This window comes from Mus caroli, chromosome 2 (genome assembly GCF_900094665.2).
Source record: "Mus caroli chromosome 2, CAROLI_EIJ_v1.1, whole genome shotgun sequence".
In the NCBI taxonomy this organism is placed as follows: domain Eukaryota; kingdom Metazoa; phylum Chordata; class Mammalia; order Rodentia; family Muridae; genus Mus; species Mus caroli.
Window position 1 is genome coordinate 134953112 of NC_034571.1, and position 19817 is coordinate 134972928.

A 19817-nucleotide genomic window follows, 5' to 3' on the forward strand; every position below is an offset into this window, starting at 1 on the left:
CCTCCATAGCTGCATAGATGGACACACACACACACACACTTTCCCAGCCCATTCAGGTTAATTTAGGTAATAAGCACTTGGATATTCTGAGAGTGGGAAGGGGAGGATGATGAGAGTTGGAAATTGTCCACAGGCCTACCTGGGACAATCTCTTGGAAGATGGGCAAAGCTAAATGCCCCAGGAAGGAAGCTGGGGGGTATGGAGGACAGGAGTTCACATGCCTCTCCTCTGTGGTGCTTGCATTCAGCACTGTGGGGCTTTCCCTCCACGATTCTAAGTCTGAATGTCCCAGCCTTTCCCCACACATTTTCCCAACTCTAGGGAAGGCAGCTGCTAATGGCAGTTTTCCACCTCTGTGACACAGTTGTGATCTCTACCTCCTTTCTTTTCAGCTAGCTATAAATCACTCAAATTTTCCTTTTATGAAAATAACTGGTGTGAGTTCTATATCCTGCCTCCCCAGGACTGACATACTCAGGATTCTCCTCTAATCTAGACAGTAGCAGGGGGCCCCAGACTTAACACAAGACTCAGGTTCCAATTAGCTCTTTCACTTGAGTGAGTCACAACCCCCTTCAAGCTGTTTAACCTTTAGTAAAACAGCAGAACACTTTACTTCAGAGATGGTGACTGCAGGCAGAGTACATCCTACCAACGTGGTCGAGGTAGTCTGTCCTCCATATGAGCTCTCACAGTACTGTCTGAGCCTCCTCTGCTGGAGCCTGTTTCTCAGTCACATCTGAACTCTATTAAGCCCATAACTGGAGCCTGGAGCTAGAACATATCTAAGGCTCTTTGTCATTACCAGCCAGGTACAAAGCTGCACTGCTTATGACCTGTGGTTGTCACTAGACTTTGAAGAATGTCTGTGGTGGCTTGAATGTGCTTTGCCAATGGGTAGTGGCACTATTAGGAGGTATGGCTTTATTGGAGGATGGGAGGAAGTGTGTCACTCACTGCAGGAGTGCGTTTTGAGGTCTTTTCTTCTGTTCAGGCTCCACCCAGTATGGAAGAGAGGATCTTCCTCCTGGCTGCCTGCAGAGAGTTTCCTTCTAGATACCTTTAGATTAAGATACAGAACTCTTAGCTCCTCCAGCACCAGGTCTGCCTACACATTGCCTTGCTTTCCACCATGATAATGGACTAAACCTCTGAAACTGTAAGCCAGCCCCAGTTACATGTTTGCCTTTATAGGAGTTGCCTTGGTCATGGCGTCTCTTCACAGCAATGACAACTCTAAGACAATGTACCACCACCTATCCATGTACATTTTCTTTTATTCAGTGACGTCTGTCACTTAAGAGCAATGCTTTCACTGGTTAAAGACCAATAATGACCTTTTTTTTTTTTTTTTCTTGCACCAAGCATAATAATGTAGGGCCATGGTTCTCAGCCTTCCTAATACAGTTCCTCATAAATGCAGTTCCTCATGTTGCGGTGACCCTCAGCCATAATATTATTTTGGTTGCTGCTTTATAACTGTAATTTTACTACTGTTATGAACTGTAATGTAAATATTTGAGATGCAGGATATCCTGTGAAAAGGTCCTTCAACTCCAAGGGGGTCATGGCCCACAGGTTGAGAACCATTGGCTTAGGGGCAATGAGATATCCCAGCTGGCAAAAGGCTTGGACAGACAAGCCTGATGCCCCCTGGAATCTGCCACAGGAAGGGAGAACCAACTCCCAGTGACCAGAATTTGGTTCTGGAACCATGATGGGAGAGGACAGTTGCCTCTGACTCCTTCTGTCCTGTGTTCCAGTTCAGAGTGGTCGTTGACACTAAACATGTGGCCATGGAATCACATTAGTGCTCAAGTTTGTTCTGCCCCATCATCACCTTCCCTACCTCTCCCCCCACTCCTGCACACACATTACAGGAGAGAACTGGGGAGGTGGCCATCACATGGTTTTACATATGAATTCAAACAGGAAACACTTTCAAAACTATCAACCAACTTGCATTGTAAACAACCAGAGAATTGGAGGGGCCCTGGGGCAGGGAAGGCAGAGAAGGATGTCACACTGAAGACTTGGCTTGAGGTATTCCATAGAGAACTTTCTCAGTGGCATCAGTGTTTCCCATAAGAGATGCACATGTGGACCATAGTTGTAATAGCAAGCTCTTCAGACAAGGTGTCCCTCGGGTACATTCAAGTCCCCAACTCTCAAGTGAGCACTGTGCTCTTTGGCCAAAAGCCCCTCCATAAAACAAAACCAGATCTCTATGCATAAGGTCACCCCAGACAAGCATTGGAAGGCAAGGGAAAAAACAGTTTCTAAATCTAAATATGACCTCTCTCTACCTGAAAGGGACAATTGTCCAGGATGTGAATTACCTTGCACCTGGGGACCAGCATCCTGCTTTTCTATTCATTGAAAACAAGCTTAAAACACATACCGAAGAAGTTTTGTTAAGACAGCACACCCTCCCTTTCCTTTCCTTGGCTTCTAGCTTATGTTTTTAGGAGAAGAACTGGTAAGAGTTTAGACATCAACCCAAGTGCAAATTAACCAACAACAAACTTAATTTCACAAACTGTTAATATTCACTGTGATTATTTCCTCTCAAGATAGTTCTGGCAGCTTTGAAGGAACAGCTGCAGCCCTCCCTCCTCACTTCCCTCCCTCCCTCTTTTCCTTCCTTCCTCCCTTTCTACAAGACTGGGAAGGAAGGCAGGACTCTCAGGAATAGCAAAGCCTCAGGCAATTCTGTCCTGAGCTGTTCCCAGGCACAACTGTGAGCAAGACACACATGTCCACGTAACAACAAAGTGTAAGAGGATGACTTGTCAGTCTGAATTGTGACGGTGGCCACTTGGTATCCAGGATGCTTGAAAGCCCAATGATGCATACATACTTGTTAATTAAATTTCTTTTACTTCTTTAAATTAGTTCAAGCTGCCCAGGCTTCTGTTTTGTCAGCTCAGACCTATCATCTCTCCTATTGTTAGCCCAGGAGGAACTCCATGATTCCTGTACATGGAGGTCTTGTTTTCCAACTTCCCCTCAGGTTCTCTTCATATTCATCAGCCTCTGTGTCAGATGGGAAACATGTAGTTCATACGCGCACACACAAGCAACTTCAGTTGGACCAACTGGAATAATTCATCCCTTGCTGTAACCAGAGGTCCAAGCGGAAGCTAGAATAATCTCAGAGAATAGCTTTGTTTTCAGATGGGGCCAAGGTCTGGGTAGATGGAGTGACTTGTCCATGCCTTTGCTGGCTTTAGCCAGAGCTATTCAATACTAGGGCTCTGAGCACTATCATGCATTTGATAAGAGGAAGATCCCCTTATGACTGATCTTCACAAATACACTCTTTACTCTTGCCAAATAGCACACGTATAATTTTAACAAAATGCTCACCAAGATCCCACCTTTCAATATAGGTCCCAGAGGGTCTGGTCAGTTGAAAAAAAAATTTACTCAAGCAAATGAGGGATAGTTTTCAGCACTTGAACTTCTTTTAAATAAATGACCCATGGTTAATTTATCATCTCCCAGTTTTTATCCTTTAATCTTTAGTTTTAAATTCTTGATAGCAATTGCTATGAAACCTAGGCCTATAATCAAGACTGGAGAGAGAAGCATACACTTCTGAGGCAATTAAATAAAGAGTCCGTTTTATTTTTTCATGCTAAGCTATGATATTTAATTAATAGAATATTAGTCTCCTCCTTAGAGGGCTAGCTGCATCTTCCAACATTCTTGTGAGCTTGGAGAGATCTGCTGTGAGGGCATGTTCTAGAAGACTGAATGCAAGCATGTTTTGTTATCCACTCATTTGTGACTTCAATCATAACTGCATTTTCTGCAACATAAATGCTAAATTGTATAATATGCCTCTTTCTAAGCACATCAGATCAATTGTTAAACAGACCAGTAGAAATGATCATATTACAAACTTAAACTGAACTACAGGGTATAGCACATGACTTCATTTAATATTGATAGCAGCTCAATTAAAGAGTTGAAAAAGAAAACACCTTTAATAAATTTGGTGTGAATGATCATATAGCCTGATATACTATTGTACAGGAGTGTATACATATAAATCTATATGTAGAATTATGTACATTTCAATATATACCACAGATTTTTCCTACTCACAATTTTCTTTTGATAAAGGAAGCAGTTTCACTGTACATAGATGTGAAATGCTACATTATGTCCTGAGCAATTGAGGGATTATTAATAAACTACTGAAAATTCTCTCTCTCTTTTTAGTTAATGATCTTGAAGATTCTGTACTAAAACATGAACAAAAGGATATTTAAAAGATTGCATCCAGCTTTGCACTTGTTTTATGCAGAAAAAGCTAAAAAATGAACAACAGCCTTTGAGGTTTGGGAAAATGCCCTCAAATAGTGAAGGTTAAACAATGTCTTATTTGTAGGGATTTCTGCAAGTTTCTGCATTGTTGCCTACATCCAATTTGTCAGGCATGGAAGACTCTTCTCATGATTGGCCTACAGATCCTTTTTACTGAACAGGACATTCTATGTAAACGTCAGCATTTAGATAGTATTAAATCCAAATCCAAATGAACAAAACAATATGACATAACTTAAAACATCTTTGAAACCTAGCCAGCCACATGGAAGAAGTATAAAAAAAACAAGCATATTTTGGTGAAAAAGGAAACCAGATGAAAGTCATTTAAGGGTGGTCTGGTAAGCCACCCACAATGGGAAGTCCCAAGTTGGCTTGGCTCTAGGAGTCCCCAGATAAGCAAGCCACACATCCATCCTGCCACAGGGGACTGACTCACTGCACAATGAGAAGAAAGTACTATGGGAAAGGCCACATTCAAGTGCAGAGGTACAGTAACAACTGTCAATCAGGGTTGCCCTTGGCAGGCAAGCACCCACTCCCAAACTCAGGCACTAGATATGGTGTGAGAGGTGGTCTGGGCTGGCTGCTGCATGTTGCCACAACTGGAGGAGGCAAGCTGGGATCCTGGTGCAGGAGTCCACTCTGCATCAGAGTCTATTTGATGAGAAGGCACTGTGTTGGTGGTTCCTTGGTCGCGACAGCTCTACCCTGTCCCATGGCTGCTGTAATCAAAAACTCCTTTCTTGAAGAATGGTGAGAATTCACAAATGGTGTGCTTGGACAGGGTCAGTCCCACTTTGTTGATGTGAAGGGGAGATGTCTCGGACTGGAGCATCACACTGAAAAACTCCCTGAGGTATTTCTGAGAAGAGACAAGAATGAAGATTATGATCAAGACAGTGCTACAGTCAAGGAGGGGATAGAAACTGTCCTGTGTACCACTGGCCTGCATAAACACTTACTTCATAAACACCACCAAGGAGAGAATGCTCCAGAGGTCCTTGACCACCTGGGCCACTGTCAGCCTGTGCAGAGTAAACAGGGCAGTGACATCCAAGCCCACAGTAGGAATTTCTTTGGCTCAGGTCTCTAATCCACAGAAATGTCACCTGATGTCCATCTACTCAGCACCATGAGGAATGGCAGTCATGCTAACACAGGGCATTTTCCCTATGGCAACTTAACCTTACTTAAAATGTCATTGTCCTCTAAAGCTTCACACGGGGGGTGGGGGATGGAGGGTGACTATCTGAGCAATGTTAGCATTTGTATCTTCTTTGAATCCTATGTATCAAATAGGATCAGCTCCAAGCACTAGTATTTACAGAACATTTAAAAACTTTATAATTATTATCAACAAAATATTCTTTCTAAGGTGAAAGGTCAACTGCTCTGGGCTTTTTCTTTTTTCTCTCCTCTATAGCAGGTGCTCATCATTTGTCTTTTATGGTACTGTGAGAGAAGGATGCCTGAGACAAGGTTCTGAGATGTATTCAGAGTGAACTCAGACATTGGTGCCTGAAGCCTATATTAGGGGAGAAGAGGATAAACTAGAAGAGCTATGCATTTCATAGGCAAGTCTTGTTAACAACAGCAAATGAACTATCTCCATTCATTTAAAACTACACATGAGCCGGGCAATGGTGGCGGTGCACGCCTTTAATCCCAGCACTTGGGAGGCTGAGGCAGGCGGATTTCTGAGTTCAAGGCCAGCCTGGTCTACAGTGCGAGTTCCAGGACAGCCAAGGCTACACAGAGAAATCCTGTCTCGAAAAACCAAAACACACACACACACACACACACACACACACACACACACAAATCTATATATGATCCTGGCACACGTCCAGACATTAAGCATTATTATTCTTGACTATAACATACAGAAACAGAAGCCCAATCTTAGAGCAGTGGCTCCAACCAAAGGGCTGCAGCTTCACAGGACACTGGGTCATGTGTGTGTAACTGTCATGTGTGTACTGAGGAATGGTAAATGTGTGGATGCCAGGAAAGCTCTAGGGCCCTAGGATTATGGGTTATTTGGCCCCTACTAGATGAGCCTCAGTTGTCCTTTGAAAGAAGTCATTTAGGCCAAAGAAGTTTGTTAGTTTTGCTTAAAATTAATGGCAAGGGCTAAAGTAACCTGCAGATAGCATTGCTATCACCCAGACTTTGTACCCTTTAGAGAAGTAAAGCTGAGCAGGCAGAGGTAAACTGTACACTCATTTTCTACTGCTTTCCTTATGCCAAAGGTAGACCCTGCAGCCGTGTACATACAAGCTATCACGAACTAAACGACACCCTTAAACCTTAAGCTATACGTCCTCTAAATACAGGGTTTGACTAGAGTCACACACGTGGCACTGCCATCAACCCAAGATAACAAACACCTGCAGCAGCACAGGTTTCTGGAGTCACCTCATTTGGTTTGGTCTTCACACTCCTCCTGGAATGATTCTTTTTTCTCTGAACACACACTGAGGAAACTGCTGGTGTGGAACATGAGAGGCTGGCCATCAAGCACAAAGACTCAATAACAAAAAGTTTTCACTAAAATGTGGTTTCCTGGCTCTGTATTCCTAATTTACTAGTCTCAGGAGAGCCCCACCCCCACTCCCCAAAAGGATTTTGAATCTAAAATTAGGTGAAGGCAAGAAACTGCCTAAAACAAGGGAGAACAAAAAAGTCACATCAGAAGTCAAAAGGAAACTTGACTTCAATTTTCCATATTGAAGAGACTGTGAGAATAGCAATCTGCTGGATAAAGTGGAGGTACTGTTTTTATAGACAACACTTGGGCTGACAAGGCTATAGCCATGTGGTGGGACATCTGGCTTTATGTGGGTTCTAATCACTGGACCTCATACGAAGTGCTTTATCCACTCAGTCATTTCTCTCTCTCTCTCTCTCTCTCTCTCTCTCTCTCTTTCTCTCTGACAAAAATGCCATGAATTTACAATGGAGAAGAACCTAGAGCAGTGGTTCCTTGCCAGAAGTGCACAATATGACTCCATTGCTGGAAACATCACAGGCTAGGCTGTAGAACACAGAGATATCAAAAAGCTGGAAGCTGCTTCCCTGTTCTCACGGTGCTAGAGGGTGCTATTCAGGCTGCCCCAGAAGAAAAGACATCAACAGTGATGCGAGCGCAGCTGGGGACCCAATACTACTGACCGGCCAGACAAGAGGTTCCAAAGGGAAAGATGAGAGGCTTGCCCAGTTGTGCACTGAACTGTGCCTGACTTCCATCGTTTCCTGCAGGGACAGAAGGGGCTCTGAGAAGAGGCACCAGCTCAGTAGCACCTGAGTAGCTGCTTCTTCAGGTGCCCTGTAGACTGCACCAACAGCAGACTCTTTACATCAAGCTTGCCTTCCACATGAACTCTGACAGACTACAAGGCAATTGAAATCCAAGAACAGATGTTGTATCAACATTTGTCATAATTAGTTCACAAAGTAGGGTTCTTTTAAAGGGCCAATAAAATATAACGTCATGTATAATGAGAAGCAAAGTTAAAAAGATAAATAAAAGAAAAAGAGGATGTAATGGGGGCATCTTCGCCTTCACAGCATGGACGTTACAAGAGAACTATAAATCTGTTGAAGGTAATGACTTTTTCCTCAAACTTAATACCAGGGCGTCATGCAAACTTCAGCCAGAAAGTCTGATCTGACCACCTCTTCACATTGCAGAGCTTTCTCTTTGGAAAATAGATCCTTGCAGCACAGGAGTATGGGGCAGCTGGTCTCTTTTACTCAGATAGCTACTGTGTTGAGAGAGACAGCATGTGGCTAGGAGATGCTCTTTGTAATGACCACCAGGTGTGCCTAGGACTCTACAACAAGGCACAGCCTTTATTGATTAGGCTTGAAATAGGTTGATCAAATTCTAGTAAAGGATAAAACTAAGGGCTGTTCGTGGGGCCAGACGTAGACTAGAAGAATGTTCTAGAGTTTCCCAAGCCTGTGGTGTTGTCATTCTTCTCAGCAGTCCCCAATTAACCATGGTGCATGATCTAGCTTAAGAAAAGTGCTGAGATATAACACTGACAATTTTTTTTATGAGTTAAGTTTAAGTTATAATATATGCCTGGAGAACTGCACATAAGTATATAACCTAATGAATTTCCCCCAAGTGAACATAGCTATGTGATCAGTACCTGGTTATAAATAATGTAACAGTTTCTATCCAGGCAACCCTCCTTGCATCCCTCCTACCATCTGCAATCCTCTTCCCAAGGGTAACAACAATTCACTCTCTGGATTTCTACCAGTTCAAAATAGTGTTGTCTGTTTTAGGCTTCACACGTTCTGTGTCTGATTCTCACTGTTTAATGCACCCTCTGTTGGAGTTCCACTGTTTAATGTGTGTGTGATGCATCTGTCCCGAGTGTGTAGCTGAGTTGTTCAGGACCTTTCACTGTTGTAGCTTATAGGTGACCATAAGAGGAACTGACAGTGGTACTTGTTTGGTCTTTCTGAGTTTGCTTTAGTAATAATATCCACATTCATGTACTCTTTATAGACTATATAATTATGCATATACATTACTTAACACATATTTATATTAATGATTTTTGTTACTTGGGCTTAGAATGTTTTCTACCACACCTGTAGCTGAAGGGAGAAATAAAAAGCTCTTCTGTCTACAGAGGTGTCCCTCTTCTGTAGCCCCACAAACAGCCTAGCATTCCTTGGCATGTGAGAAACAAGGGCAGGAACCAGGCTGCATCCCCAAGGTGGCACTCTCTATAACAAGAGAATTGAAAACATTGAAGGACACTAGAGGAGTCTATGTGAGTGACCATGGGAGGTGGGGTAGGGACAGAGGGAGCTGGGGTATGTCTGCAGAGACAGGGGGAAAAGGGCTAGTGTGAAAGTGGGGAAGGGGGCGTAAAAAGGGCAGAGTGGAGGAAGGAAGCACAACAACACAGAGGACAGATGCCCAGGGTTTACCTGTTTACACGTTGGCTGAAGGGACTTGAGAATAATAAGAAATATATCAGACATATTTATCTAGACTATGTACTTTAGCCACTTGGAACAACACTAAGGCATAAATATGTTTTCTTATCAATGCTTTCAGAAAATCAAATTTAGATGGCTAATCTTCAAGGAGTATTTCAGCACTGACACATAGTGCTTTGATATTGTAAAGTGACTTTCTTCAAAGGTTTCCAGTATAGTTTACTGTTTATCAATTCAGAGACAGCAAGATGGTGCCCGGCACTAGGAGAGACAGACTGTGTGTCTACTCCAGAGAAGTAGAACTGCCATGTGGTAAGAAAGGCCAGCAGATAAATCAACCTCATATCCTGTAAGGAACTGTGAGCTTTTGTCATTTATTTATTGATAAATTTAAAATGTATTTATATAATTTCACCTGTCTGTTTCCTTCTGCCAACCTTTCTCATGAGCCTATCACTTTGCTTTTTCTCAAACTCTTGGTCTCTGTGTGTGTGTGTATAATTTATATGATTTCAGAGCTATTACTTATTTTTAAGTCAGGACCTTGCTATGTAACTCAGGTTAGCTTCAAATTCAGTCTTACACTCCCAATAATTTTCCTGCCTCAGTCTTCTAAATGCTGGTACTAAAGGCACATACCACCATGCCTGGCTTGAACTGTGAGCTTTTACAGAGGACAGATGACAGAAGAAGGTGGTATATGTATGACTATCACAGACGGGAAGCAATGCCTTCTTTCAAAGCAGCCCTTGCTCTCCAACAAACGAAAGTTTTCCTGCCAAGCTCTATTTGTCAAAGACTTCAAGGCTCTACACACTGTGAGAATTTTTAAAGGTGTTTCTTATTAAATTCCTATATAACTTAATGAGACAGGGTTAGCTGTCTACATTATCAGTGAAGCAGCAGATCTGGGAAGCCTACCTTCCACTGTAGTGGTCCCTGCACACATAAGCTGAAGCTGAACAGCCAAGACTCAAAGCCAGGGCTACCAGGATGACCCACAGAGCTCCCTCTGCTGAGCCCAGATTGTCATCACAGAGTGAATTCCTCTGTATAGGGTGTGGGATGTCTCAGCCGTTTGAGCTGCACAAGCTGCCTTTCCTAGGCTTTACTGGTGCTCCAGTGGGCATAGCTGTACCCTGGACTCTTTAGCCCTTGTGACTTTCTGCAGAGGTGACACAGTGACTTCGAAAACCCTGGCCATTTTCCTGACTGCCCTGCTTCTCCCTCCCTAGAAGATCGAGCACTCAGATCTCCCCTCTGAAGAGACACCCATTCTTTGGAGATAGTTCATCTGGCTTACTAAGGTAAAAAGGCTGGAAGTAAACTGCCAGATTAGGACAGAAAGACTGGTTTTTCTAATCTGGGAGAAAACCAGAATGTTCTCTTATGACCCTTTAGGGCTATGTCCTGAAGCCTCAGATGAAATGTGGCCTTTCTTCAAGACTTTCAATACTATGTTAAAGTAGGCTCATGGAATGTTTTTTGGCGTTCAAAGTGTGTGTGTGTGTGTGTGTGTGTGTGTGTGTGCAGGTGGGAATAATTAGGATCTTCAGAAGTATTCAGAGGGCTCAGTCTTCTTATCTTTTGGCTCCTTCCCCTCTATTATAATTGGTAGCGGATGAAGTCATGACCATTTTATCTATTAAGAAGTTTCTGTTTTAATAAGACAACCGTAGCTGTGGCCTGTTCCTTATTTCATGTGCAATACATCACTGAGCTGTGTCATTCTAATGATTTTCTCAACTATCTCATTGTTGTGGAACTTTTTCCCTTTTATAAAATGTTAACATAAATCTGTAATTTAATTTAAAGTTATTGAAATCATTAAAACTGAAATAAAATGTTCTTTAGAAATGTAGCATGGCCTTATTGCCTTTCTGCTGTGACATTTAGCAGGAAACAGAGTTCAAGGGCATTCTTCATCCCCAGAAGTCATTAGGTGGGAACATAAGACAAGCTCCATCTAATAAGACCTACATGATCCATTTACCTGGCAGAGGAACTTAGAGAATTTGTCATTGACTGATGAGCTCTGAAGATATTCCTGGTCCAGATGGAGATACCCTGGGATATCTCTAGATCTGAGAAAGGTCTGGTTCTCACTCTGTTATAAATCAATCCAGTAGGCTCTATGAGATTCACCTGCCCAACCCTTCTCAGTTCCAAAGCCCCACAAGTTTTAGTTTGACCACATCTCACTGGCATTTTAGAAATTTTACAACTTAGCTTTACTGGATCACTAAATATGCTGGAATGCCTCCCAACTTGACCTAAATATGACCTCCACACTTTGATGAAATGAGGACAGTTTGGTCCAGGTGACTTAAGTATGCATCCAGCAGTTTCTACATACCTGCTTTCCTTGTAGCACTAAGCCAGGCCCTGGTACCACGTGTTGAGTAGGAAAGGCACACAGTTCCCTCTCAGTTCCCAGAATCATGCCTCTCTTGCTGTGGATACTTTGTTCCATCAACCAAATCCCACCTATCTTTTTCATATTTTTTCTTAACTAGTGTACAAAAAGTAATGGGTTTCTTCATTGGGTTTTCGTTGACTGTTTCTGTTGATCCTTGTTCCAGAACAATTAGCATGGCTCATTCCACGTGAAGACATACTCTGAACATGGAGCAGCTCCTAGGGTTGGCACTCTACGAGTCTTCATGCTGGGGTCCTATACTGTGAGCTATAGTCTCTGCTTTAACCAAGTTGCTATCAAGCCCAGGCCTTTAGCATGTCTTGGCTACTTGCCATGCCCAGGTGTTGGTTCAGTGACTCTGAAGAGACCTGAGGATGTTTATAGACTATAGACCCTCACATAACTGCTACCTCCCACCTTCCTCTTTCTCTACCAAATGGTATCCTGAGTGGCACACTTTTACTAGCATCTCCAATTGAGACCTGTCTTGGGTTCCCTGTGGCATGTCCAGTCCCGACATTTATACTTGCCTTAGCCTACATTCATCTCCATCTAGGCTGGGCTTTACAGGCCAAGTAGTATTAACGCTATGATGTAGGTTCTTATATAACAAAAGATAGCCTTCCTGCTCTACACTCCCATTTTTCTGGACAGATAATGTGAGCATACTCAGTATCCTGCACAGGGTAGGTAATGATAAACCAGCCTGCCTCTATCTTGGGCTTGGAAACCATCTTATAGTAAAGACAAACTAGGTTCATTCCTGTTAATGATTATATCTGTTTCTCAAGGATTGGGCTATGCACCACCTGTAATCCTAAATACAAATGGTTCTGTGCTTCCTATTCCAAGAATGGCAAATTGTTTGTTGCAAAGGGTTATTATGACCACGTGTTATGACCACCTTGTTATGACTACCTTGTTATAACCACCTTGCAATCATGTCTTTGTTCCAGGAGGTTGTTTTGATAAACTTGTTATGCTTAGGTTCTGCTTCTATAACCCTATTTGTCAGCTAATTCCCCCAGTTAGAACCTCAACTATAAAACCCTTATCTTACCCATGTCCAGTGCTAATCCCTTGAACCCATGTACATGAATAAAAAAGCCTGCTTTGATTACTTGCTTTAAATAAGTTGGCCATGATTTGGACTAGTGGTCTTTCTCCTTGACTCTGTGGGCTTAAAAGTAATTCTCACAGTCAGTTTCAGTCTGCCCAATCAGCACCATACATCTATCTGTGTCTCTCTCCCTCTGTTAGAACCTGGCCATTTAAAAAGTATACATCTGGCCAGGCGTGGTGGTGCATGCCTTTAATCACAGCACTCAGGAGGCAGAGGAAGGCGGATTTCTGAGTTCGAGGCCAGCCTGGTCTACAAAGTGAGTTCCAGGACAGCCACGGCTATACAGAGAAACCCTGTCTCGAAAAACCAAAAAACAAACAAAAAAGTATACATCTGAGTAGAGCTGGATACAGCTGTGAGGGGTTTTTCTAGCTTGGCTCATCTGGGATGAGAAGACTCACCTTAAGTTTGGGCCATACCTTCTGGTGGTAGCCTATATGAAGGACATAGAAGCCCCTGCTCAGAACTCTAGCTAGCACAAGTCCAGAAGACAGCCAATCTCTGCTCTGAGTTTTAACCCAGGATATAAAGCACAGGGCAGGGGAGAAGTCATATGGCAGAGTAGATAGCAGCTGGAAAAGAACATGTTCACCTAGAGAGCCCACTCACACATACTGAATGGAATACCCTCAGCCAGGTCCAGAGCTCCTAGGGTGAGCATAAACCCTTTGGCTTCAATGTCAAGGACAGAAAGTACTTCCTGAAGAGGATGAAGAATCATGGGTATTACAAATAACACTGTGGGCCATAAATAATCAGATTTGTGTGTGTGCCATGATATGTGCAGGGATTTCCAAAGGAGTGGTTTTAGTAGAAAGGTAAGTGCGTTTTAAATAGTGTCAAGTTGTTTTTCATAGAGATTGCACTAATTTATACTCTCTTCACTAAAACTGAAGAAGATGCTCAATGTTTCTGCTGGATTCAGGTCTAAAAGATTCTACGGAAGGTTCAGCCAATCCTCTCTTGTGTCCCCAGCATCACAGCTGAGAAATCTTCAGCAGCTCCTCTGATTCCTTAACAAGGGCAGACACTACACTGAAAGTGATTGGGCATGAGCCTGCACAGCTTCGTGTACCAGGCACTGTTCTGATTCATCTCTCTTAGCAGGATCATGTCAAAATGAATTTTTGAAGTAGCCAAAATCATAAGAATAATTTAAAAATAGTCTTAGTATGAAGTAGAATCCATTTTTATAATGCTGTAAGCTTCCAAATTTCAAGAAGTGAAATTAGCCAGACAATAAGTTGACTGAGAAATGGAGTATAGTTTATAGTTTGCTATAGCATTGACCCCAATAGGCCATGCTTGAAGCTTCTTACCTCCTTTTGAATTTAGGCAAAGCCTGTAACATGAACTAGTACATACACTGGGGGGAATGTTTGCTCACACATTCCAGGACTTGGTCTGAGCTCAGTTCCTAAGAAACCAGGATGCAAACACAGATACATGAGTAGCCAGACCTCTCACATCTAGGACACATAAAGCACCCAGGCTTGCCCGATCCAGGCTCCAGATAACCCATGCGACTAGAAGTAAGGTAAGGAATGAGGAGATGAACTAAATGAATCAAGTAGACTGAAGGCTTCTTTGCTTTCAATCTGTAATTTATGATGAGATATAAATTACTGTCCTATGCTACTTCACACCAACACATTCCAATCCTTTTAGCAGTCCTGGTGAGTAATTCCGTCCTTGCAAGTCCTTCTGTTCTCTACCTTTACTATCCTAGGTGTTAAAGTAAATACTTGAACTAAGTAGTCATCACTTGAAACATGGCATTTATTTCTTGATGTTACACAGAAGTCTGAGAGCTCCCAGTTAAAATTCATCAGGGTGAAAATGTTAGTCTGTGATTACAGAATCAGAACTAGTCATTACAGCTATTCAGAGAATCTGCTTTATGAGTTTAATGACTTAAGCATATTGTATTGAATTATTATGGTACTGCATCAATTGGATTCATAAATTTAATATACTCAGTCGGGTTCAAACATTCTAATAAAATCCAGCAAGCTTTAAAAATTTTATAAGGGATATGTATTTAAAGTTCATGTGATATTGAGTTTTTACAGGTTGACAGTCCTGCTCAGGGTAATAAACAGTTCCAGTGATCATGATGACCCCGCCTGACAGGAGAAGGCATTGGTGAAACCTCCATAATGGATAATCTACATTTGGGAGGTCAGGACCTGCCTGGATGGAGCAGCTGATGGAGTCTTTCCTTGGAGCACAAGTCAAAGCCATCATGTATTTTCTGTTCATGGAGAGGAAGAAGAGGGTGCTTATCTCCCAACTCCCAGCCTGCAGAAGGAAGCTTGGCACTTTATAGGATGTGCCATCAAGTTCTGATAGGCTCCATCCTCTACCTCATATGCTGGCTAATGGGTAAAAACAGGGGGAGCAGGGTTTGTGAGGAGAGCTGCTGTGAGAAACTCCCAGAACCCACTGTGGGTCTTTGCTCTAGGTGAGGGATTGGCCAGTGGCTTAGGAGAGATATATCCAGGCAGCTTCTGCAGCACCAGGGAGAAAGCAGAGAGCCTTGGCTTATATGGACTCTCCTCCAGTCCTGTGGGCTTGTCCACAGGCACTCAGGCCTTTACAACCAGCACTATAGGAGCAGGGGAACTTTCAAGAATTGGGGGTTGGGGTAGGACTGGAGTACAGCATCTCACTGCTATGCACCCCAGTTTCCTCATCTGATTATAAGACCTTCTTAGTATGAGAAGATTATATAAGTTGCTGTCTGTGAAGTGCCTGGGGCAGAATTCAGTTCACGGTATTTCCATACTAAAGAGTCAATATTATTGTCTATACTATACTGTCCTGGGGAGCTAGTAGACAAATATGCTAATTTTCTCCACTTTTAGATATTTAAGATATGAGCTTAAAACATGGGGAAAAAATAAGTGCTTTCTCTTGCAAAGAAAATCAGGAGACAGCATGCATGGAAATGTATTTCCCATACTGCCTCTCGTCAGGCATTGGCAGACCTTCATTTCAAAAACTGCTTGCTCTCAAGCCATAAAGAGGAAACATTTCAAAATGGGGAATGATGATTAAATATGAGCTGAAAACCAACCCACACCAGGTAAGAGCTTATTTCAGTCACATTTCCGATTCTGATTTTCTAACAAATGCATTTGGGGGAAAGGCAATCATTAGTATTATTATTTTGTTTCCAAGCTTAGGTTCTTTCTAGCACTATAAAAATTCACAGAGATTCTTGACAATCTGAGATATAATGGCTGCTCCAAATGACTACACTGACTGCTAAGAGTTTTTAGTGAGTATCTTGCTGTGTGGTATCTCTTTCCTACAATGTACTTAAGCAAAAATTCAATAATTGGGGAATAAACAACTAAAGGATTAGGAATTCATTGCATATGACTCAGTAGAAGCCCCAAGCCTCCCTTTTGGTGGAATTTGGGATAGAAGTAGCCCTGAATAGGAGCACTGAAGAGCCCTCTCCTCCAGCTGTGGTTGTGGCTGAACAGAACATGCAGTTCCCCTCGGATTTTAGCCTATGATAGTTTCTATGTGGATGGTAGATTCCATTTGGCTAAAATTCCATGTCCATGGCTGTCTCAACACCAAGTTCCTGAACTCAGGTCAAGAGGGCAAGCTTCTTAGACTCTGGGAGGGAAGACCTCTGCCCCTTGTTTTGTTCCCTGGACAAGGGGTTTCCAACAATCTCCGTGTGACTATTTGCCTTGCAGATTACCCTTTTGTCTTGGCCCTTATTTCAGTGTCCTCCATGGTTGGTCCTCTGTCCCTGTGGGAAGCTATGGTCAAACCCCAGGTGCAAGGACCAGGGCCCTCAGTAGTAGGCCTATGACCCCACACACCAGAGAGGATTAACTAGGGATTTGGACAATAATTGAGGCATAACTGTCAGTGGTACAGAGGCAGAGAGAATACCAGACCAAAATTTCTCACACACAATATCTCTATCTGAAAAGGATGGGACTAGGTGTGTGTTTTATACATGGAAATGTAGATAAAATGTCCTTTTCTATACAGCTTTCTGTAGATGAATATGTTTGCCATGTGTATGTCTGTATACGCAGTGTATATGTAGTATGCTCACAAAAGGCACTGAAGGCTAAGTGACTGGCACACTGGGTAGCTGAGTGTCATTCTTCCTGTCATCCCATCCTTCGGTACCACTTGCAGTCTTCTGCTAGAGGCGACAGGCAATGGGATGCTGATGTCCCAGTCACAGGAAGCAAGATAGCTGGAGGTTCTAGAAAGAGCCATGGGGCCTTTCACCAGCGAATGAGAAAACTGGGGCTAAGTTGAGAGCACACTTCCAAAAAATACATATTTATTTTATTGTTACTTACATGTGTGCATGTCTGTTTGAGCACATTTGTGTGGGTGCTCTCAGAGGTCAGTGAGGGTGTCAAATCACCTGCAGTTCAGGTGGTTATGAGCCAGACCTAACAACTGCTGAGCCATCTCTCTAGCTCTGTGCTCACTTTTTAATTTTAATTTGTGTCTCAAGGAAGCTTCCATTCAGGCAAGAGATACTAGTATATAGTAGGTAAGCTGTTCCTTGAAATGTTCAGATTCTTTCAGGAGCAGCACATAAATACAGCATGGGGAACTGCAAGACAAGTGCTATGACCAATGGGTAAGGAAAGAAGAAGAGATTCAGAGAATCATAGACTCAGACTCTGGAGACATTTCCAGAAGCAGCAGTCATCTTCCTGCTCACAGTGTTTAATCAGAGCTCTGCAGCACAAGCCCTGGTGTCCACAGGGGTTGCTTTCTAGCTGCCTCAAAGCCCATTGTAAAAACGAGGGCATTTTCAATTTCTACCATGTTCAACATTGATTAGTGCTTTCTTGAGTCCAATATCAGTTTCCTAATTTTATAAAAAGTATGAAACAGGTGATCTCAATTTTAAAAGGAGATTAAATAAAATTTCTTTACAAAAAAAGTTGAGGTTACCTAGAATAAAAATTATATATGTAAATATAAACGCATTACAGAGAACTGCTGGGAACAGAAATAAATCTATTTGAAAGTAGATGGGAGCTTTACACAGACCAAGGGTAGGTAAAGAGTTGTGTAGCATTGGAACAACTGATGATTTTATCCATTTGTTTCTTCCTTAGTATTATCTCAAAGGGCTGTGGCATATGCTCTCATTCATTAACAAAATGAAGCCTAAGTGACACACATAGAGCCAGAAAGGATTGTCAGGGGAGATGAGCCAGCTGAATTCTAAAATAAAGAGGCAGCACAGAGAGGCTGCAAAGGACAGGATGGGGCTTAGCAGTGGAGGCCATGGTCGACACCCTTTTTCAAAGGACGGCACTGTTTATTTGGGAAACAAATCTAAATAAATGGAGTTAAGGGAATGGTGGCATCTGCAAGAAAGCCTAATGCAAATTGGACAGGATTCCATAAAAGAGGAAGGATGACTCCCAAATGTTGATATAAATAGTAAGCACCAGGCTTGACGGCGACGGCGGCACAGAGGCTGCAGCTTTTAAAATATAGGGATGCATGAAAATCCCAAATGTGTCTTTTGAGCTGTTGCAACAAAGGAGATGTATGAGGAGGAACTGTGCTGACATCAGTGCAAATAAACAAGACCAACTATTTCAGGAGGCGTGAAGTTAGGCCTTGGGGTTTATAATGGTGTTGGCAGATGCAAGCTAACAAGTGGCATGTTATACCATACAATAAAAGAACAGGAATGTACCTGGCATGGCTTCTAGAAGGATCTACAGCAGTGGTTCTCAACCATACTAACGCTGTGACTCTTTAATACAGTTCCTCATGCTGTGGTGACCCCCAATCACAAAACTGGTTTTTTTTTTAATTAGATATTTTCTTCATTTACATTTCAAATGCTACCCCCAAAGCCTCCTATACCCTCCCCCCCGCCCTGCTCCCCAACCCACCCACTCTTGCTTCCTGGCCCTGGCATTCCCCTGTCCTAGGGCATATGATCTTTGCAAGACCAATGGCCTCGCCTCCTATTGATGGCTGACTAGGCCATCCCCTGCTACATATGCAACCAGAGACACAGCTCTGGGGTTACTGGTTAGTTCATATTGTTGTTCCTCCTATAGGGTTGTAGACCCTTCAGCTCCTTGGGTACTTTCTCTAGCTCCTTCATTGGGGGCCCTGTGTTCCATCCAATAGATGACTGTGAGCATCCACTTCTGTATTTGCCCGGCATTGGCATAGACTCACAAGAGAGAGCTATGTCAGAGTCCTGTCAGAAAAATCTTTCTGGCATATGCAATAGTGTCTGCGTTTGCTGGCTGTATATAGGATGGATCCCCTGGTGTGGTAGTCCCTGGATGGTCTTTCCTTCCATCTCAGCTCTGAACTTTGTCTCTGTAACTCCTTCCATGGGTATTTTGTTCCCCATTCTAAGAAGGAGCAAAGTATCCACACACACTTTGGTCTTCCTTCTTGAGTTTCATGTGTTTTGCAAATTGTATCTTGGATATTCTAAGTTTCTGGGCTAATATCTGCTTATCAGTGAGTGCATACCATGTGTGTTATTTTGTGATTGGGTTACTTCACTCAGGATGATATCCTCCCGATCCATCCATTTGCCTAAGAATTTCATGAATTCATTATTTTTAATAGCGGAATAGTATTCCATTGTGTAAATGTACCACATTTTCTGGATCCATTCCTCTGTTGAGGGGCATCTGGGTTCTTTCCAGCTTCTGGCTATTATAAATAAGGATGCTATGAACATACTGGAGCATGTGTTCTTATTACCAGTTGGAACATCTGGGTATATGTCCAGGAGAGGAATTGCTGGATCTCCTTTCTTCACATCCTCGACAGCATCTGCTGTCACCTGAATTTTTGATCTTAGCCATACTGACTGGTATGAGGTAGAATCTCAGGGTTGTTTTGATTTGCATTTCCCTGATGATTAAGGATGTTGAACATTTTTTCAGGTGCTTCTCAGCCATTCAGTATTCCTCAGT

General features: G+C 42.7%; 1 protein-coding gene across 2 annotated transcripts in view; it reads right to left on the bottom strand.

Moving 5' to 3' along the window:
• Nucleotides 1-3491: 3491 nt before the first annotated feature.
• Nucleotides 3492-19817, bottom strand: part of Kif16b (kinesin family member 16B) — a 272919-nt gene continuing 256593 nt past the window's right edge. The window contains exon 27 of one of the 2 annotated variants that reach the window (XM_029474203.1): nucleotides 3492-5201. In XM_029474203.1, coding sequence (XP_029330063.1) covers nucleotides 5043-5201 — 159 coding nt within the window. In that variant the 3' untranslated portion in view covers nucleotides 3492-5042. The remainder of the gene's footprint in view (nucleotides 5202-19817) is intronic. The other variant, XM_021150816.2, reaches the window with a different exon arrangement.